We start from the raw sequence: 23,335 nt of genomic DNA, 5'->3' as shown, positions 1-23,335 counted from the left end.
AAAAGTGAAGTCATGAATGGTTCACAACAGTATGTTGATAATCACAAAGCATACACATTGTCATGTCATCATATTGGACATCTTAGGAACTGAGGACATAGAGCCGAGTGGACAACTTACGTATTGTTCATTCCCATTCATTGTACTCGTCCCCTTCCGTATCCTCGTCTCTTTCCAGTTCTGCTTCCACACTCCCTTCTTCCACTTCGCTTTCACTGTCCTCCACAGTCTTGTGTGGGTTGAAGCACTTGTCACTGCAACCACAAGTGCAGTATGGCGTGCAGGAGATATTTGCATGGTGAAAACCGCAACTTGCAGTACTGCAGGCCTTCCCCTCTGCTTTGCATCCACACCGCACAACATCCATGAGGTCCAAAGGGGCTGGTGGAGTAGCAGAAGTTGCTGGCACTGGGATTCCATCTCTGATGTCCCATCCATATTTTCTAATGTCAAGTTGAGGTGGGGCCTGCTGATCAGCTGATTTTGCAAGTACTATCTGTAGATGTGCATGCAAAATATGCAGGAAGAGATCGATCTCAGTTGGATGTAATGGCATGAGCTTGAGGGGCTTGCCAGACTTCCTTGTGTACAGAGAGAACCTCATCTCACTCATCGTGGTACCTTCTGGCTGACCATACAGGGCACAGAAGAATTTCCGCCCTGCTTCCATGAGCTGTTCATGGCTTGCATTCAGCTCCCCAAGTGCAGAATACAAACTTTTGGGTCCAATTGGATCAAAGGTCAAGGTCACAAAAAGATTAAAATCGTTTTTCGCTCATAAATTTGTCAAAAATGATCTGATTTACTTTAAACTAAGGCTATAGTGAATGTTATTTTATTTGTCACTTACAATCCTACTCATTCCTATAGTGAAAAATGCATATTTGTGAAGATCGGTAGGGTCTGAAGTTTTGGGGGTCATGGTCATTGGTCAAAATTACATATTTTCCATTATGAATCAAAAAAGGTTAGGAATATGTGTGTTTACAATGGAAGACATATATCAAGTCCTTTATTAACTTTTATTTGACACCATGACCTATGACCTTACTTGGCCTTGAAAGGTCAAAATTATTTTATGGTCATAACTTTGTCAAAAATGGTTTAATTGACTTCAAAGTAAGACTAAAATATTCCTTATTCTATTCTTTATAATCAACATTCAGGTGAAGGATGTATCAAATTTAAATTTGATCCCCAAAATAACTTTGTGTGTCAAATGGGTGGGATTTGTTGTGCGTGGCACCACTTGTTCTTAATGTTATTCTCATCAGGTTAAATCACAAACTGATCGATCTCAATTTTGGGGTGGTGGCCTTCAGGGGTGTCTAGCAGGCACATGGTGTTACCACAGTGGTGTCTACCACTGAAAATGTTTGGCAGTGGCCATTCATGATACCATGGACTGTGCCAAACTATTTCTTGTATGTTTGACAGGGTTAACTTATGAGCTGATCTTGTTCAATTTTGGGGGTTTCTGGTGGATACACTCGACCACTGAAAATGTCTGGCAGTTGTCATTTATAATATCTGGGACTATGCGGAATCTTTTCCAGTTGGTTTCACCGGGTTAACTCACGAGCTGATTTAGGTCAATTTTGGGGTTCCGGTTATGTAATCTGGCAGGCGCACCCCACCACTGAAAATGTCTGGCAGTGGTCATACATGATATTTGGGACTATGCTGAACATTTTCAATTAGGTTTCATGACATTAACTCGCAGAATTGATGTTGCTCCATTTTGGGGTCTCTCTCATGGCCCTTTTGACCACACCCACTAGAATGTGCCTGGCAGACGTTCATTTCCTTATATGGACATGCATATGGACCATTGCTATATACATGAAAATTGGTTAACTTTCTAGCTTGGCTGATCACCTGGGCTCCCGGTTGACTACTCTTACATCGTTTCCAGTGTTAGGTCTTGTCCCACAAGGGTTGCTTCGGGAAATTTCCAAAGAAATTACACCTACCATTATTATATAAAGGGATGCAACACAGGCTAAGTTTAAACTTATTTTTACTTTCATTGAGAATGGACTACTGTGTTGATATTGAATGGGATGATTTGGAGTTTCTTGGAGTCTTACTATCTATATGGAACCAAGCCTTCAAATTTGATGAATTGGATTCAAATCTCTTGTTTATGGATGTGAGATTTTCTTTTCTGATTTACAGAGTTTGATTTAAATATATAATAATTTAATAATCAAATAAATTAATTAATACATTCATGTTTGCTGTCACAGGTAATTGTATCGGAGATACAAAATGAAAATACTGCTTTTAACACAACTTGGGGTGAAATTGTTGATTTGGTTGAAGACCTTGTGAGTGACCAAGACCCACAGAATGAGGTTGACCATGATGACCTAACCAGAGAGTTATATCTTGGTGACCCACAAAATCCTGAAAAAGAGTTTTACATTGATGTTTATTGTGAGTTATTAAGACAATACTCACTGAACAAAGTTCTACCTCTGAGCCAGAATACAAGTTTTACCTCAGAGGCTTACTAAATTTTGGGAAAATGTATCATGAATTCTGCCTTGATGGTTTCAATACCTATGTTGGAGACTCAGGAAAAGGGTTCTGCCAAGATGGTTCTAAATTTGGAGGCTGCCTTGCTAACACAAATTTTCAAAAAAAAACAAAATCAGTTAATGAGTTATCCTTTCGTGGTTTTAAATATGAAACTAACCTTGAAAAATCAGGAAAGGTGATATTCCTTGTAGACTTGAAAAACTTTTTATTTTGAATTGGAATGTGGGTTTTTGTTGAACTTGTAATGTTATACATATCTTGGAGACTCAACAGGAATGTGCTAAAACCTTGGAGACTTGAAATGTGGTTTCTACCAAGACTCTTGTGGTTGTAAATTTATTGATGTGTTTCTTTGTTGGATGGTGCTTGATGAGAGGTAAGTTCAGTTGATGAGAAATAAATAAAATCATATTATTTCATAGAATATTAGAAAAGTAACATGTATTTATTTTTCAGCAATATCAAGAAAGTTCTGGGAAGAAAGTGCTTGAAAATTATTCCTGCTCAAAATCTTCAAACTTGAAAGTCGTGAAAAAGGTCTTAAAAGGCAACGTGGAATAATCAACATTTGCAAGCAGATACTTGACTGCACAAATATGGAAAAATACTACTGCAGTAAATAAATGTAGTGAAAAGATGGAGAACTGTTGCATTTGAAGAGAATGTTTAATTACACATCACCACACCAGGATGCTAGTTATACAGAAACAAAATGACATCAGGTGAGACAAAAGGCATGTTTAGATAAATGTACTTATTTCGTTTGGCATGACAAATGCAGATTAATTTGTTCAGCTACAGAAAAGGTATATGAATTGTGATATCATCTGCACAGTCATAAATATTGCATGCAATGATAAACTGTCCAAATATACTATTCACCAGACATTTTTTACCTTCATGACCAAAGAAATGTTAATTAAAGAAGAAAAAAACCCTCACATGATAAACTAAATATACATGGAAGTGAAGTTCAACATCAAGGCAGTTGAGCTGAAAAATAAAAATATTAAAATACAAAAGAGAGAAATGTAAATTATGTTCTAATACCTAACTAAAGTGCACTAACTTAGTTTAGTTTCCATACAAAAGGAACCTTCCAAGAGGCAAATGTTAAATTGTCATTCTGAACTTGAACCTTCCTCAAGACTCCATACCTTCCCTTTATCATCTGTCATATGTTGAAGTGTATCACAAACTCCCATGTTCATTTCCTCCTTGATCTGATCATCCTCCACCTCTCCAACACTGCACAATACCTGTCTCACTCTTGTGCTGCTTTGCCAGTGAGACGATACACCTCTGTGGGAGTGTTGCTGCTTCTGGAGAGATGGATTTCATCAGTGCTGCTTTCGGCATCTGATACATAAACGAGGTAAAGCACAGAATATTGTCTTTGTAGCCAGAAAGGTAAACAGTGAATGTGAGTCCATATGCTGTGTTATGGGATCGGAGCATGCAAGATAGATGAGTGCGTGACATCAGAAAATATCAACTCTGTTCACATGTTTTGACTTACTTCCACCTTTGTGAGACGGAGCATACAAGAACATGATGGCAAAGACATAGAGGTTCCACATGCCATAGATGCCTGTGAAGAATGCGCTATTCACATGTACTGTTTGCTCTCCCCAGCGCCAGTGACCCTCATTAACCTACAACCGGACATGACCAAAGATAACATTTTAAGTTCAAACATGTTGCTCTTGTGTATGTGTTGAAATATTCCACTGACCACATCCTAGCATACGTCTCTGCTTTGTTTTACAGTTTATGCATACGAAGTTTCATTTATGACATCGAAATGAAACTCCTCTGCCAAATCAAATGTAAAACTTGATTAAATCAGTTGTCAGAGTTGTTTAAATCCAAAAACTTTAATGGAGATGAGACTACAGAGTTCATAGAACACATGACCCCCATGTAGTGTTGAGAAAAATGTCTTTGTAACTCTTACTTTGAGAATAATATGTACAGTATTAGCTCTGTCTGTAAACTTTGAATAATACAAAGATAAATGGAAGAGACCAGAGCTGACCTTTATCCCAACTCTTCTAGGAGAAACTGATTTTGGAATGATTGTTGAGAAAAGGATGTCCCAAACAAACATCTTTTGGTGCCACCATATTGTTTGAATCCTGGTGTGACTCTGCACTCATTGTGTATGGCAAATTTGATTGGTTGAGATGGAGTAAAATTTTGCCCAAGTACTGTTAAAGGTTTTTTGAAGTGCAAACAATGTGATTTGTGTTCTGTCGTGTTTAAATACATATAGTTTTAAAGGCTGCAGAACCATTCCCTGCTCCCTGACTCTGAACCAGAAGTTACCACCATCTTATGTTACATTAGTTTTTTGATGTCATGAAAAACAGTAAGTTTCCTGTTTGGAATCATTTTCAATTTTGTTTCAATGCCAGACAGACAAAGTACTGCAAAACTGCAGGTTTGATGCATGTTCCACAGTTGAAAGTATTACATTCAATTGTTCCTCAATTATTGAGATCAAATCAATTGCTTTAGATCACATTGCACTCTGCATATGGGGGTGAAATACCTGGCTGATAATGAAGAAGATGACAGTTAGTGCAGCACAAGCCAATGTGCACATCATGAGGAACTTGAACCGGAAGATTAATCCCTGGAGCATACACAAGGTAAAGAAAATTATTTGACATTCCTGTCTGAGCACAACTCATGATGCATCATCCCATGTTGAAATTATGTATACTGAATTGATTTTATTGTGTGTTTAGAATTCATTTAAAAGTAACATGCATACTGGGAGGGGGAGGAGGAGGAGGAGGATCAACCATCATGCCACACCACCTTTGCACCCTTCCACACCTGATTTGTACATGCCACAACCTCCTCGACAGAGAGGGTGGAATGGAGGGAGGGGGGTTATGTGCAACAATCTTCACAAGGCTTTTTTTTTTTGTGATGAGCACCCCCTAAATTATCTTAAAGTGGTATTTAAATTAACCCAAAACCCCAATTTTCAGTCATGCACTACTGTGGACTTCCCTTAATATGCATGCAAATTTTGGGGCTGCTCAGTTTCATGGTTTTGGAGTTTTGAGGAGATGGTCAGACACAGTCACAGCCATGTGACCAGTCCAGGAATGACTGAATCACATGGGCTGTTAACCAACCACAAGCTGAGTTTGACTCCCCAAACCAGGATGACATGCCTTAAGTCTCGATACCTCATCAAAGGGCACAAAGCCGACCGAGGGTTACGTTCTCGCATGGCACGCGAATCAGATATATAACTGAACGGTAATCACTTTTACACACTCCTCCAGCAATAATGGAGGCCAGGCAGGAGTAAGAGTTCATGGGTTGATATTGAATAAAAATAGCACCTCAAAATGGGTGTAACCGCTCAGCCCATGCATTGTAAATGGAAGCAGTGATATCATGATGATGCAGTCAGTTTGAGCATGTTGGACATCATCAAAAATCAAACTTCAAGGTGGCTACCGTGGTGGCTCATGAAAATGGCAGCACGCCCATTTTCAAAAGTAACCTTCCTCGACCCAGCCCCAACACACACTGCAAAAATGGATTTAATCGGACAAGGTGTTCTCCTCGAAATCGATGTAAACCAATTTCAAGATGGCTGCCATGAAGGCCACATTGAAAATCGCAGCGCTCCCATTTTCAAAAGTAACCTTCCTCTACCGAACCCAACATACCCTGCAAAAATGGATTTAATCGGACAAGGCGTTCTCTTCGAAATTGACGAAAACCAATTTCAAGATGGCTGACATGACTGCCACAGTGAAAATCGCAGCATGCCCATTTTGGAAAGGAACCTTCCTCTACTCAGCCCCAACATTCCCTGCAAAAAATAGATTTAATCGGACAAGGTGTTCTCGAAATCGATGTAAACCAATTTCAAGATGGCTGCCATGAAGGCCACATTGAAAATCGCAGCGCTCCCATTTTCAAAAGTAAATGTACACATATATATATATATATATATATATATATATATATATATATATATATACATATATATATATATACATATATACATATATACATGTATATACACAGACAATCCTCGCGTTACGACGCATGTCACATAAATTATTTAACATTTATTAAAAAAAAAATTAAGAAAAATCAAGATAAAAAGAAATAAAAATTGAGGATAAAAAATTGACTTGACCTTGGGACGAAAATGAAAAATCGAGCTCCTTGGGGCTATGCAGGTGCCATTGGGCAAACCAAATACCAAAACCCCTGTCAGATTCGACAAACCCCTCGGAGAAGATGGATTTTTATGTCAAAATTCACAATTTTCTAAGTTCGTGACCTTGTGACAAAAATGAAAAAAAAAAAAAAAATCGAGCTCCGTGGGGCTATGCAGGTGCCATTGGGCTAACCAAATACCAAAACCCGTCAGATTCGACAAACCCCCTGGAAGATGCAGATTGAAATCGGCTACCCCCTAAAAACATGTTTTTTTGGTCGTGGCTCCGCCCATAATGGGCGCACCACACCCGTTCTCAGGTTAACACAACTCAATCATGATATAAACCTCCCACCAAAATTTTATCAGGATCGGATCAAAACCCACGGAGCTATGCTCAAGACAGACAGACAGACAGACAGACAGACAGACAGACAGACAGACAGACAGACAGACAGACAGACAGACAGACACACACCAATAACGAATATAGTGGTCACTTATTTTTTCGTGAAACAATATACACACACACACACACACACACACACACACACACACACACACACACACACACACACACACACACACACACACACACACACACACACACACACACACACACACACACACACACACACACACACACACACACACACACACACACACACCTCCTGACTGTTATGGTGAGCATTGTCGCGGATCATGTCTCGCACGGCAAAACCGTATAATCCGCACAGAGCAACCGTCCATCTTCCACTCAGATGATTATTCCTGCTCATGCAAACCATTCAACCAAAAGGCACGTGATGTTATTAGCAGGCAAATAGAAACATGTGGAGTGTGACGAGCACTCCCCCGATGGACGTAAAGTCCAACACCAAAGCGTCACTTCCAGTCAAACAGACAAAGATTAAATGGTCAACATCAGTTAAACATCAAACGGAGCCACCTATCCAGATTTCGGACTTATTTGCCCTCATCAGGAGGGCATACCAATAAATATCTCACCAATGACAACCACATTCATCATTTAAACATCAATCACACCTCCTTTCTGTTATGTGGAGCATTGCTGCGGATTATGTCTCACACGGTAAACCCGCATAATCTGCAAACAATAATCGTCTGTGTGGCAAAGGGAAAAATGGATAGAGCAAAATAGAGAAATCCGGGAGGAAAACTTGCTGCCCTCTGCAAGAAAGCTGAAATAGGGACAGAAGTTCGCCTTTCAGCACAGCAACGACCTGAAGCACACAGCCAAAGCTACACTGGAGTGGCTGAGGAACAAAAAGATAAATGTCCTTCAGTGGCCCAGTCAGAATCCCAACCGAAAACCAATCAAAAATCTGTGGCATGACTTGAAGATGGCTGTCCATCAACACTCCCCAAACAACTTGAGAGGGCTTGAACAGTTTTGTACAGAAGAACGGGAAAATATTGCCCAATCAAGGTGTGCAAAGTTGGGAGAGACCTATCCCAACAAACTCACAGCTGCAATTGCTGTCAAAGGTACTTCCACCAAGTATTAACTCAGGGGGGTGGACACTTATCCAACCAAGATATTCTAGTTTTGTATCATTTATTAATTTTCTGAAATTTGTAGAATTTGTTTTTCACTTGGAAGTTGGGGGTTACGATGTGTAAATGAAGGTAGAAAAAGTCTGTTTCAGTGCAATTTAATTCCAGGCTATAGGGTAACAAAGGGTGAAAATTTTGAAAGTGGGTGTGGACTTTTCATAGGCAATCAATCTATCTCTCAAGCAGCTGTAACCAACTGTGCCTCTCTGTGTCGCTCTCTCAAGCAGCCACTTAATTGAACACGCATGTGCCATAACTGCTGTTCTGGCCCTGTGCCAGGCCACTCTCATAGTGACCGGAGCTGCAGACTTCTTTGATGCAGATTTATCCTGTACATCAGCCCTGTGGTAAGGCTTTTGCGACTTCCTGCACATTCTCATGGCTTGAGCTGCAAAGCACTCGTGTGCTTTGTAAAGACATGTAAACAGAGGATAAGAACATTAAAAACATACAGCCAGAGTTTTCAAAAGAGGACAAAACAGTAGGGAAAGGAAAACAAACATCTCACTGTACATATGCAACACATATGTATGTCATGCTTATATTAAGAAATGCCAATAAATAACTATTGTTCTACGAAACAGTTGTATTAATTCTCAAAAATCATTCCATATACAGGGTGTCCCAAAAGTCTGGATCCATAGACATTTTTCCTAATATAAAATTTGATATTTTACTTTTTCTTTCAGATCCAACATGGTTTTGAAACTAACAATAGAATATCAAATTGAACTCATTCTCATGTACGCAAGACAGGATTCTTCACATGGAGGAGTTGCTGCCGAATTCAATGGAAAGCATCCTGATAAGCATTCAATAACACATGCCATTGTTAAAGTTTTTCAACGTTTTAAGTTCAGAAATGTTCAACGTTCTTGTATTTTTCATATAAACAAGTGTTACGAAGTCCAAGGCCATCAATTTGAGCATTTACTGTAATAAAACTTTAAAATAAATTTTTGCCTATGGATCCAGACTTTTGGGACACCCTGTGTATATGTATATGTATGTATATATATATATATATATATATATATATATATATATATATATATATATATATATATATATATATATATATATATATATATATATATATATATGTATATATATATATATATGTATATGTATGTATATATATATATATATATATATATATATATATATATATATATATATATATATATATATATATATGCTGTACCATGTGAACTCCAATATATCCAAGCATAGCCTTAGCCTCACCCTGGTGCACCAACCTCATAGTGCAGGCGGCGATTGTGGCTCATGGATGGCAAGAAGACACGCCGCCCACTGATGTTACGAAAAACTTGAATGACCATGAAAACGAGGAAGAAGAAATAGAGACCTGCACACACAGCTGCCACCACAATGAACCCCATCTAGTTTGCCAGTCAAGGATCCACAAAGGTTACCATGACAATATACAACCTCCTTTGTTGCAAATATCTTTTTGTGCATAATATTTTGTGTTCTTGCATTTGCTGTACAGTTTTGCTGTCATAGATGTTGTGACAGATTATGAATTAATAATTTGCCAAGCAAAATGGGTGAGGGTTAGGTACAAAACCTTTGTAGATTACACCACCTTAGATTTATGAATGAAAATTAGTCAGATTAAAAGTACAAAAGCTGGCAGCCTGTTTTCATTACTTCTGTGATGGCCAGACCTCTTCCTGTCAGAGTTTCCTCCAGATTCCAAGTGCCTTTTGATGGTGCAGGAAACTGTAATCACTGACACCTTGACCTCTTTGCAATTTCTCTCAAGGAAAGACCTACACTTTTAAGTGTTATAATGGTCTGTCTGTCTTCCTTTGTTAATTGTCTTTTTCTCACCATTATCAAAGCAATATACTACTTCCTGCAGTGCAATATTGTCCAAATGATGTTTCAGAGGGTGTAGCAACACAGTCTGTTCCAACACTGCTTTTATACAGAGGGTTTATAACTAATCACCAAAAGTTGGGACACCTGTAGGAAATGTTTGCATCAACTTTCAAGGCTTAATTTACTTCCATTGCTGCAGAACAGCTGGAGTTACTAACCCATTACTTATTCCCTGAAAAGGCCCTTTCTTAACAACTCTGAAATTTACATTAATTATTTTTCAGTTTTTGGTAACCTACACTTTTTTTTTTAAACCTCTGCAGTTTACCGCTTAGCTTTGTATCATTTCAGGTTATGTACTGGACTGGAACTGCTTAAATTTCAGTAAAAACTCAAAAATGGGGGTGTTCTAAAACTTTTGACCAGTAGAGTCCCTCTCAACACTTTGGAGTCGGCCCAGTGTTCAATTTTAGGGCAATCTCTTCCATATAAACTTTTGTACAACTCTGTTCTTCGATTCACATGGATTTGCAAGGAATTAAGGCACAGGAGGAGGCCGTTCTGCCCATTATGCCTGCACTACACCAACACCAGATTTAATCAATCCACCGATACCCCTTCCCTTCGTGCACAGCCTTTTTTTGGCTACTACACTGGTACTCATTTCACCGACCTCGGACGGATGACAGGCTGAGTCAACCCCCTGGTGTTAATTCAGCAGCCAACAGGGTTTGAACTCAGCACACTAGGATCCCAAGCCACAACCGTGAAGCCAACACCAGGTTCTGAACATGCGTACATGAGCACATTCTCCAAACCCAAGGAAAAATCTTCAGGTGATAATTATGTACACAAAGACTAACCATATGAACAATAACTTAACAAATATGTCATATATATATATATATATATATATATATATATATATATATATATATATATATATATATATATATATATATATATATATATTGTATTTTATCATCTGTAAATATGCCACATATGTAGTCATTGTTTGCGTCCGTGTGTACGATTACTTCTCATTACACGCTTTTCTTGTTTCTCGTGCACCGTTAATTGTAGTAATCAGTCTCAGATCACCATACAGGAATAAAGCTAAATTTATTAATGAATGGTCATCAAACAAGAAATGACATAATGAGATAATGTAATACGAGATCTACGAGATCTAGTAAACACACAACAGTTAATAATGGCACCCAAACATAAAACGATGGACAAAATTAATCGTGCCAAAAGGCAAAGAAAGATCGACATTGTGCGAAGAAATAGAGTTGTTAAATACGTCGGCAAGAAGTGAAAGTGCGGCATCTGCAGCCCACCATTACCGGATCAATGACTCAACTGTATGTACATGTGAGTCAAATATCCGTGCAAGGGTACCTGCTAGCAAAGCGCAAAAAGCTCATTCCAGTCTTGCAATCCTCATTGAAAGGAAGGATAAAGTGCTTCATGTTTGTTTCGAGGACCAAACAGAAAAAAACATCCTTTCAGTGAATCGGTGTAAGGTAGAAATCATTGTGGATTTACCAACGTTTTCACGAGGCACCTGCGACAGAAGGCTCCAGTTAAACCATGGCTCATGGAACAAATCAAGGCAAAGGGATTTATGCTGGAGCAGGTGTTTAATGCCGAAGAGACGGGATTACTTTGGAAGAGGATGCCACCTCGTACCTTCTTGTCCAAGCAGGAAAGATCTGCTCCAGGTCAAGGTGGCGAAGGATCGTTTTAACGTTCTTTTTTGGCAATGTAGCAGGTGACTTTGTTGTGCTCCCGATGATACAACAGTTATCACAAGTTCTACATCAACATCTTTCTAACCTCAACACTCCCTCCTCCAACAGCATCATCATCATCTCTGAGCAAAGTCTTGTGTTTTCTATCTACAGCAGAGTACAGTACAAACAAGTACATAATGTTTACCCTCACCCACCTCACTGTTTTGCAATACATTTAATGGGTAAAACTCGTGTTGACATAAGGAGATTAAGGGAAAACTTTATGCAGCTTGCGTTACAAGCATGATATTGTATGGTAGTGAAACATGGGTGATCAAAAAGGAGGCTTAATGTAGGTGTGAGCAAAATGAATGAGAATGGTGAGATGGATGTGTAATGCAACACTAAAGATAGGAAACCAAATGTGGAATTAAGAGATAGGTTAGGTATACATTTAATGGGTAAAACTTGTGTTTTTTTATGAAATACCTCCACCACTGAAAGTGAAGGAGGTTATGATTTTACCCCTTACTGTTGGGTCGCCAAAATAGGTGACCCTTATTGTCAGTAATTCTGTCTGTTTGTTTGGATGTTTGTTCGTTTGTCATCAGCATAATTGGTAGTTAACGTGGGCGGATTTTGACCAAACTCGGGAGGTAGGTACATCTTATGACCGAGTGCTTTGGAAATTGTGATGGTTGCTAGGGACGCTTTGGTTCCCGAGCAACAACCAAAAAAACCTTCAAAACCGGTACCGTTCACGCGAAATCAATTCCGAAAGCCAGTATCCCACGAAGGGTTATGAAATTTGGCACGAATGCTCTTCAGGTGATGCTCTATCAAATATATTCCGGTTTTTGTGATGTATGGAATACTTTACCCGCAGCGCCCCCTACAATTAGGGTATACGCGAAAATTGGCGAAAATTGAAGGCCCCCTAGCGACCAGGTGAGTGCATCGATACGAATGAAACTTTGCTGGTCCATGGTACTCAATGAGTACTACAACTTTGCCTCAGGACATATTGACCGATTTCGCTTAGGTCAGGGGTCTAAGGTCAATTCGTACAAAAATCGATAATATGCGAGAGCTGGAGGTGCCTTCCCGCCAAATGCTGCTCCTCCTCGGGTTATGGTCGGATGGTCATGAAAATTCACATTAATCGTTTGGAATACATTGTGCACAAACGATCGAGCCGGATTTTCGATTTAGATCTTTGTTCACCCACAGCGCCCCCTCAAACTTTGGGATTTCCGATTTCAAACCGCATTTTCAGTACTTTTCATTCAAATGGATACCGAATAGTTATCAGTAGATGGAACTGGATGAGATTTGATATGCATAATCTTAAGGTGATTCCCTAGCCGCTATATGACATCCATTTTGCTCTATATCTTATAGTTTCCATGCTCGGCGGACCCATCCGCACCTTCCGGTGTGGAGCTGTTGAACAGCTCCCAAGATGAGAGCAGCCATTTTTAGTAGGATTACCTTTTCTTCAATTGAATGTAGCATTTAATTGAGGAAGCCAAAGCATTTAAAATGCTCTCAGTAAACTACAGTTTTTGACTGTTGGTAATCAAAGCAAGTAGGCTATCTCTCTCTCTCTTTGTCGTGCAGCTGAACATCTGGCTTTCTTGTAGGCCCTTGTAACAACATTCTTTGAGCCTTGAGCTTGGAGAAGCCCGATCATAAATCAGCAGTTTTGGTATAGTTCAAAATGGAACATCTTGCAGTAGAATGAGAAGAATATATATATATATATATATATATATATATATATATATATATATATATATATATATATATATATATATATATATATATATATATATATATATATATATATATATATTGTGATAAAGATCTGCCTGACCAATAACAGATCTTCTTGCTCGTGAAAAGATCAATGCTTTGTCAGGCCAGGACAGAACCAGTGCTGGGGTGTTGTTACTTGCAAAGAATATGATATCAAAGAAAGAAAATATAAACCTGATGGAAATTGGGGAAATCATGAAAACAGATGAGCAGGAAAAAGTATATATATAAAGTAAACCAAACTGCTTGCGGGAGAGAGTTTGACTGAGCTGGGATACTGTAGGTAGTCTCTGTCTCACTTTGTCATGTACTCTTTTGATGTGAATTAAAAAGCTCTTCTCAGTGTGGACATTGCTCGATTTCAATCAGCGGTGCAACATGATCTCGACACCGGCTTGTCTGTCTGTTTGTTTGTCTGTGTGCAGGGTATCTAACAAAGTTTTGGACAGATTTCGTGTGTGACAAGGACGAACTGATAAGACTTTGGTCAAGATCCGGATCCAGATCCGACTACTAGAATTTTTTAAGTGAGATTCTTCACCATTGAGAGATTGGGCCAAAAAACGTTATATAGCACAGGTCAGGTCAGGTATGGGAGCATGTGCCAGTACAGCACGTCGCTGCGTCCACTTTCCGCCGGTACTCCAGGGGCCTCCGTCTGGCCATCCCCCAGGCAGATGCCAGGCTCATCCCCATCTCCTTGAGATGATGGTCAACCTGTTGCAACCATGAGGCACGTGGTCGACCCACTGGCCTCCTCCACTCATGAGACTCCCTCGCTGAGAGAATCTGGTGAGCAGGATCAGAGTCAGGAAAACGAGCCACATGTCCATACAGCCGCAACTGACGCTCACGGACTATGCAGGTAACAAATCTCATCCGAGTCTCTCTCAGCAACCGCTCGTTGGACACAAAATCCGACCAGCGATAGCCAAGGATTCTCCGAAGAGACCTGGTACCAAAGGAATTAAGTCTCCGTCTCAGATCCTTGGTCAGAGTCCAAGTCTCGCACCCATAGAGCAAGACTGGAAGTACCAAGGACCTGAAGACTCAGACTTTCGTCCTCCCGCACAGGTAGCGGCAGCGCCACACCCCATGATCCAGTGAATCCATGACTCCCCAGGCCCGACCCAGACGTCTATTGACCTCTGACTCGCAGCCAGCAGAGACATGAATATCACTGCCAAGGTAAGTGAATCTCTCCACGACCTCAACATCCTCACCACAAACAGACACAGACAGGACAGCAGCATCCAAGATGTCACCGAAAGCCTGGATCTTAGTTTTGACCCAAGAAACACGTAATCCCAACGGCTCCGACTCCTCATTCAGCACCTCGAGGGCCCCCAAGAGGATGTCTAAAGTCTCCGCAAAGATGACTGCATCATCTGCAAAGTCAAGGTCCGAGATCTTGACATTCCCAAATGACGCACCGCAACTTGATCTCTCCGACATCCTCCCTAGAATCCAGTCCATACAAGTGCTGAAAAGTGTGGGGGCAAGTACACATCCCTGACGAACTCCAGTAACAACTGGAAATAAGTCAGAGATGGTACCACCACACTTCACAGCACTCTCAGTACCAGAGTAGAGTTCAGACATCAGATCGATCAGTTTTGGTGGCACCCCACGAAGACCAAGAATCCTCCAGAGGACATCCCGATTCACTGAATCGAACACTTTACAGAGATCAACATAGGCTGCAAGCAGCCCCTGCCGAAACTCTCGTCTGCGTTCGGTGAGGACCCGAAGTGCAAGGATACGGTCAATCGTTGACTTCTTTGGTGTAAAGCCTGACTGCTCTGGACGCTGGTGCTCAAGCAGATGGTGGCGAACCCTATCGAGAATTATCCGAGCAAAGACCTTGCCCGGCACTGAGAGCAGCGTCACCCCTCGGTAGTTGTTGCAGTCTTGGCGATCACCCTTCCCTTTCCAGAGAGGGACAACAAGGCTCCTCTTCCAGTCAGTTGGGATGATGCCTGTGTTTCAAGCAGAGCACAAAACTGCATGCAACGACACGAATGCAGCATTTCCACCAGCCTTGAGAAGTTCGGCATGGATGCCACAGATCCCTGGAGCTTTGCCCCGTTTCAACTGGTTCACCGCAGCCCGTGTTTCCACAAGCGTAGGTGGACCACAGTTGATTCGAGGGTCAGCAACAGGGATTGTAACACCCTTGACGTCCAACTCGACAGTTGGGGGATCAGCCTGGTACAACCGCTCAAAGTAACCGGCCCAGCGGGCCTTCACTTCAGACTCCTCTGTCAAGAGCCTACCACTCTCTGCTCGAACTGTAGTGCTCCGAGGGATGGGCTTGGATGAATGTAATGCGCGAATTCCCCTGTAAGCCGGACGAGAATCACCTGTCCACAGGTGATGCTCTACCCCCTCACAGATTCCTCGCACATAGGCCTCCTTGTCCACCCTCAGTGCACGTACAGTTTTACGCCTCAGCTCCCTGAACAGCTCAGCTCTGCCATTCAGCCTGGCCCTGCGACTCTGGTCAATGGTATCCAGTGTCCCTTGAGAGACAAAATTCTTCTTTGCCCTGCGGTGAGCTCCAAGGCATCCACCGGCAACATCAAGGACGGTGGTCTTGAAGGTGCTCCACAACTCTTCAGGACCCCCCAAAGCACCCAGACCCCCCAAGTGTCCACTCAGCCTGTTCGCAATCTCCTCAGCTACTCTCTCATCCCTGAGCTTGGCAACATCCAGCCTCGGCTGGGATGGTACCATTCTCCAGGATTTAAGGTGCAGCTTTAGAGTTGCTACAACAAGCCTGTGGTCAGTATTGAGGAACTGAGCACTCCGGTAGACCCTGCAGTTCTGGATCATCCTCCAACGACCGTCAATGAGGACATGGTCAATCTCCTTTGCCACACCGCCAGCGTTGGAATACCAAGTCCAGCGATGAGCTTGTGGGCGCTGAAACCATGAACCAGCCACCCCAAGTCCATGACTTCTTGCAAAGTCAAGGAACTTAGTGCCATTCTGGTTCATAGTTCCTGACCCATGGGGACCAACACACACCTCATAACCGTCCCTATCAGTTCCAGTCGATGCATTGAAATCCCCCAAGACTAGAAGTGTATCTCGTCTGGGGCACTGATCAACCACAGACTCGAGTGTGGCGTAGAATGCATCCTTCACGGTGAGATCACTCGCCTCAGTCGGAGCATAAACAGAGACCAGGGAAATGACACCTAAGGAGTGACGAATCCTTAATCTCATAATACGCTCGTTGACCGGTGTTACCTCAATTATCATTGGGGTCAGCTTATCGGACACAGCTACAGCAACTCCTTGGGTATGGTAACCATCAGAGCGACCAGACCAATAGTAGGTGTAACCACCCACCATTATCTCGCCGCAATCCGGTCTCCGAACCTCAGAGAGAGCTGCAATCCCGATGTCCAAACGCTTGAGCTCAGATAATAACAGAGACAGGTGATCATCCTCTCTTGGGGATAAGACATTCCAGGCACCCACCCGAAGGGACCGCCTCAGGTTAACCCACGGAGACCGCTGTCTGGTGGACGACACCTCAGCACCACTCCGACACACTCTCCCGCAATCTGACCCAGGGATGTTACCCCGTGGTTTCCCTCCTATCATCAAAGATTGGGGGTCCCGAAGGCTTTGCCCCAATCCCGTCATCCGGTGAGCTGCCCTGCGAAGGGAAGCTGCACAGGAGGTACTCCCACGGAGTGGGTTTTCAGATTTTTTTGCGTTTTTGCGTTTTGCGGAATGAAGGGTTTTACGGTGGCCGGAGTGCAAATCCTGCCACCAACCTCCTAATAAGAAGTGACCCAACTGCAGGAGGACGTCCGCAGACACAGTTGGGCACTAGATATGGATGGCCGTTGGCTCACAAGGAGCTCCTCCGCTCTTTGAGATATCGTGCTTATAAAGCACGATATCTCAAAAAGTTGTCGACACATTCGGATGAAACTTGGGGGACAGGTTGGGTTTGTGACAAGGACAAATCAATTCAATTTTAGTGAAGATCTGAATCCAGATTTGGATACGAGAGTTATTTAATTTTCAAAGTGATTCTTCATCATTGAGAAATAGGGCCAAAAACGATACAGTACTGAATAGCTTATTTCAAAAATGCATTGGGCCCGATATGTTCTCGTGGATCAGGCATTACATGGAGGAGGTAGGTGCTCTATCGAGTGCCTTTCAAGTTCACACTGTATTTATTGCATTCACATGGTTATTTCAATGTTCACATGAATATATATATATATATATATATATATATATATATATATATATATATATATATATATATATATATATAATATTTACGTATTTATTTCAATTGTAATGTGTTTATTTCCGGCTGCCATCGATTTTCCTCGATATTTTCTTGAAGTTCAGGAACCAAACCCCCGCTTTCCCATTGGCCCTTGGTTTTCACGATTGCGGTTTTAACTATCGTGGCATTTTCTCAGAACCTAACCCCCGAGATCTTGCAGGGTTTACTGTATGTCGTTTTTGGCCCAATCTCTCCATGGTGAATAATCACTTTTCATCCTCGTCACACACCCAACCTCTGCACAAAATTTTGTCTGAATCCGTCCACAATATTTTGAGATATCCTATTCACAGACAGACAGACAAACAGACAGACAGGGGTTAAAACAACCTCCACCCACCTTTGGTGGTGGAGGTAACTAAAACAGAAAAAATAAACCATGTTTCTGCATCAGAACCATTCCCAAATTAAAACAGGTTGTACGTAACCCAAAAGGATACAGCAAGATGTGCCCCTGTGTCTGTGGCCCACACGCTGTAGAATGGGTTCTTGAGTTGTACTCCACTAAGGGAAAACATAATGGCAAAAAAAAATATTTCATACAACATTGAGGCTCATGGAAGAGCGAGAAATGGAGGAATAGTGCAAACAGGAAATTAATTAATTATTGAAATAAGTAAAAAAGGACAGCGGAGGAAATTAAAGGGAGACTAAACAACAGACTGAAACGGACCATCGATCGACTCACCGCTCACAGAGATCGAAGAGGAAAAGACAGAGAGACCCAAAGGTAATGGCTCCCACCTGTTTCCAGTAAAAAGAGAGTCGGTTCCTTTCCATCTGGTCCTAAACACCAAAAGAAGCAACAACATTTTTCAGTTGCTTAACCACTGCAAGTAATCCCTGCAATGAAATCAATGGTGATGACATAACTGCAGTTGTAACAACAAATAATATAGGCCATTACACCTACTCATCATCATTATCATAATCATCGTCGTCATTTCACGGCCGTTTCCACGCTTGCATCTGTAAGCCGTGATTCACCTTATGGCTGCTTTCCAGGCTGCACGATCACTTGCAAGCCCTCTAGTTAGGCCTTTAATTTGAAGATCATCTCTCAGCAACACATCTCTCGTTTTCTTCGGACATATTCTGGCTCTCCTTCCATTCACATTCATATTTATACACCTCTTCACACAGCTGCCCACCCCCCCCATCCTTTCCACGTGTCTGAACCACTTCAACCGAGCACGACACATAACCTCACGAATGCTTTCTATACCTAACCTATTTCTTAATGCCACATTTGGTTTCCTATCCATCAGTGTCACATTACATACACATCCATCTCACCATTCTCATTCATTTGGCTCACACCTCCGTTAAGCCTCCTTTTTGATCATCCATGTTTCACTGCCATACAATATCATGCTTGTAACACAAGCAGCATAAATATTTCCCTTTAATTGGAGAGAGTTACCTCTTGATGTCAATAGGGACAACAACTCCCAAAACTTCCTCCAGCCACTTCTAATTCTTGCAATTGCTGCTTCTTCTGCACCACCACTGGACACTAATCATATCACCAAGATAACAGAATTTATCTACACATTCCACAGATAAAGCCCCATAAACTAATCTCTCTGCTATAACTGGAGCCACTTTTTTACCTGCACAAACAGCACATTTGAAGTTAAGAACCCTCTTGCGCACCCAGCAGTTTCAGGATTTACACAATATTGAATTGCTACTGATACCTTTTTTACAGAGAGCACAAGGCCACCTTCCCGTTTTTTCAACACCACCACAAAAGGTGAAGGAAGTTATCTTTTCAACCCTGTCTGTTTGTCTTTATGCAGGATATCTCAAAAAGTTGTGCATGGATCAAAATTAAATTTTGTGGACAGGTTCGGTGTGTGACAAGGACGAATTGATTAGATTTTGGTGAAGATCCAGATCCAGATCCGACTCCTATAATTTTTAAAGTGATTCTTCACCATTGAGAGATTGGGCTAAAATGATATATAGCACGATATCTCAAAAAGTTGTGGATGGATCCAGACGAAACTTGGTGGAATGTTAGGTGTGTCACAAGGAAGATTTGATTCAATTTGGTGAAGATCCGAATCGGATACGATAATAATTTTATATTCAAAGTGATTCTTCACCATTGAGAGGGAGGGCCAAAAACGATGTATTACATGATATTTCAAAGATATATTGGGCCCGATATGTTCTCGTGGATCAGGCATTGCGTAGCGGAGGTATGAGCTGTACTGGGTGCCAATATAGTTTTCCCTGTGTTCACTTTCAGTCCTCTGGCCTCCATACCCTCCGTCCATACTGTACATTTACCTATTACCTCTTCCATAAGCTTGGTATTGACTTAGTGGTTAGGGTGGCTGGCTTTGGATATTAGGGTCCTGAGTTTGAGCCCCATTAACTGCTGAATTAACACCAGGTGTAGTTGGCGAAATGAGTACCAGTGTACTGATAGAGGGGCACGGCATCAGCAGCCAAGCTGCCATATGCAAGAACAGAACCTCTTCCACACTGTCAGCTATTAGCACTATGTCATCAGCATACAGAAGTTCCCAAGGTAAGCCTCCTCTAAATCCATGTGAAATAGCCTCAAGAACCATAATGAACAGTATTGGCCTCAAGACTGAACCTTGATGAACACCCACTTTCACTTCAAAATCCTCACTCTGCACTTCATTTACCCTCACAGAAGTATTTGAGCCATCATACATTGCCATGACTACCCTAACTAACCAATCCTCAACACAGAACTTTCTCATTGACGATTGCACCACTTCCCGAGGCACCCTATCGAACGCCTTCTCCAAATCCACAAATATAAAGCACAGTTGTTGATATTTTTCCTGTAATTGCCTAACTGTAAAAATTTCCTCTATTGTGCCTCTTCCTGGCATGAAAGCAAATTGCATTTCATGTATATTAACACTCTGTCTTATCAATTTACCTATGACCCTCTCTACCACTTTCATTCCATGGTCCAGCAGCTTCAGACCCCTATCATTGCCCCATACTAAGGCATTCACTACTACACTCTTCAACCAGTCATCTGGGACAGATGTCTCCCTTATAATTGCATTTACCAGTTTTGTGATTAAATTCACTCCAATATCACCAGATGCCTTCAGCATCTCTGCGACAATACCAGTGCTGCTTGCCGTTTTACCATTCTTCATTTCATCGATTGCTTTCTTCACCCATTCATTCTTTATCTCAGGTGGGTGGGCCCTGCACTGGCTCAACTGCCTCCAGAATATCGCTGTTCAAAGGGAACTCCTCATTTAGCAGGCCCTCAATAGTAACTCCTACAAGCATTTCTAATCTCCCCATGGTCATGACACCAGTACATTTCCCATATCAGCCTTCACACATCGTTCTCCGAAGAGATCCTTATTTTGACCGATCATTTGCTTCGCTATTCTAAATATCTCCCCTCTTCTATCTGCATTATTTATCACATCTGAAAGCGAATCCTGTAATTTTTTAGCCTTGTAAACTTTTTCTTGCCCGACGTTTTGCCACTAAGTATTCCTCCTTATCCCCTCCCTTTTTCCAAATCATAAACAGTCTTCTGTTTTTTCTTGAATCACCCAATCCACCACCATGTAGCCTCATGTCTAGCTAGGCCCTTTGACCAGTCACATGTCTTATCAGTAGCACGCAGCAGCCCATCTTTTTGAGTCCCAACAACTCTCAACATCTTCTCTTTCCATGGAGTTTCCAAGATATATTTCCAAAGGTTCCCTATAGAAATGTTCCTTTACATTTTGATCTTTTAGTTTCCATACCCTTCTCCATGGGACATAAGGTTTCCTCTTTTCTCAACTCTAACTAAACTTTACATCACACACTAGCACCTATGTTGTAAGGAACATTCTTCTCTACCTATCGTTTTCACACCTTAACCAACTTCCGATCTAATTGCCAATCTCGAAAATAGTCCATCTCTCTTTATACCTCCTGACTCACAAGTGATCAGTCTGCTCAGCCTCTTCTTAAACAGTGTTGCGGGTGACCATATCTAAAGCATCGTCAAACTCAAGTATTCTTCCAGCCTCAGTGAGTGTTTCTAGCTCTAAAATCTTAGTCACCATGCACACCCTCATATCCTTCTGCTAACTCTCCAACATGTCCATTCAAATCCCCTCCCATCACAACAACTTCTCTCTCGCTAATCCCTGAAACAACATGCACAAGTGTGTACCAAAACTCATCCTGCTCCTCCTCACTTAATCCTCTCTGTGGGGCGTATGTTGATACTATTGTTAATACATGCTTACCAAACAACAGCTTTAGGACAATAACTCTGCATTCACCCTCCAAAGCTCCAACACCCTCTCCACCCATTTCTCAGTCACCAAAAATCCCAACACCACCAGTTCCAGTCACAACCTATCCAAAATAATTTGAACCTATCATTATCTCTGCCACCGAAGGTGAAGGAGGTTGTTTTCACCCCTTTCTGTGTGTTTGTTTGTCTGTCTGTGTACAGTATATCTCAAAAAGTTGTGCATGGATCAAAATTAAATTTTGTGGACTGGTTTGGTATGTGACCACGACTAATTGATTCGATTTTGGTGAAGATCCGAATCCGGATCCGACGACTAGAATTTTTAAAGTCATTCTTTACCATTGAGAGATGAGGCTCAAAAACGATATATGGCATGATATCTCAAAAATGTATTGGGCCAGATATGTTCTCGTGGATCAGGCATTACGGGGCAGAGGTATGCACTCGACTGAGTGCCCTTCTAGTTTCTACCTGTGACCATTCTTGCAGCACCACCCCTTCACCTTGCATTGTTTATCATTTATATTTACTATCTGCATTATTTATCACATCTAAAGGCAAATCCTGTACTAATTTTTTTGCCTTGTAAACTTTCCTTCTTGTCCTACGTTTAGCCAGTAAGTATTCCCCCTTATCCCCTCCCTTTTTCCAAATCCGAAACAGTCTTCCCATGTTAGGGATAAGTATTTATTCGGAATTTACTGCAAGCGTCTAACCCGGTGATCAATTTGAAACACTTGCTGCGTGGACTAGCTTGAAAATAAATAAAATAAAAAGAAATCCCTTCATACTTCTGAAGTAAAGGTCAGCATTTAAAAACAGCCAAAGGCTTATATACATCTCATATCCCCACATGTTCTGCTATTTTGCTTTTTCACACTATTTGTACTTGCTATGATAATCTCATCTAATGTTTCCATTTTCCTGCATTTCTTAATGTACTATAAATGGACGAGGTGTGTGTGTGTGTGTGTGTGTGTGTGTGTGTGTGTGTGTGTGTGTGTGTGTGT

General features: G+C 41.4%; 1 protein-coding gene across 6 annotated transcripts in view; it reads right to left on the bottom strand.

Annotated features, from left to right (window-relative positions):
- Positions 1 to 3,191: 3,191 nt before the first annotated feature.
- Positions 3,192 to 23,335, bottom strand: part of WLS (Wnt ligand secretion mediator) — a 61,103-nt gene continuing 40,959 nt past the window's right edge. For 3 of the 6 annotated variants that reach the window (XM_085845533.1, XM_085845535.1, XM_085845534.1), the window contains exons 8-13: positions 18,741 to 18,838; positions 18,493 to 18,556; positions 9,583 to 9,726; positions 5,099 to 5,182; positions 4,064 to 4,199; positions 3,192 to 3,903 (exon numbers count right to left, since the gene is read on the bottom strand). In XM_085845533.1, the coding sequence (XP_085701659.1) occupies positions 3,809 to 3,903; positions 4,064 to 4,199; positions 5,099 to 5,182; positions 9,583 to 9,726; positions 18,493 to 18,556; positions 18,741 to 18,838 (621 nt within the window). In that variant the 3' untranslated portion in view covers positions 3,192 to 3,808. Of the gene's footprint in view, positions 3,904 to 4,063; positions 4,200 to 5,098; positions 5,183 to 7,230; positions 7,517 to 9,568; positions 9,727 to 11,221; positions 11,742 to 11,841; positions 11,890 to 18,492; positions 18,557 to 18,740; positions 18,839 to 23,335 lie in introns of those variants that run through there. The other 3 variants (XR_015049144.1, XM_085845536.1, XM_085845537.1) reach the window with 3 other exon arrangements.

Source organism: Eptatretus burgeri, chromosome 11, assembly GCF_056783735.1.
Source record: "Eptatretus burgeri isolate ZD-2024b chromosome 11, Ebu_testis_v1, whole genome shotgun sequence".
Lineage (NCBI taxonomy): Eukaryota > Metazoa > Chordata > Myxini > Myxiniformes > Myxinidae > Eptatretus > Eptatretus burgeri.
Note: the sequence above shows the minus strand (reverse complement) of the source record. Positions and strands in the feature narration are given on the sequence as shown.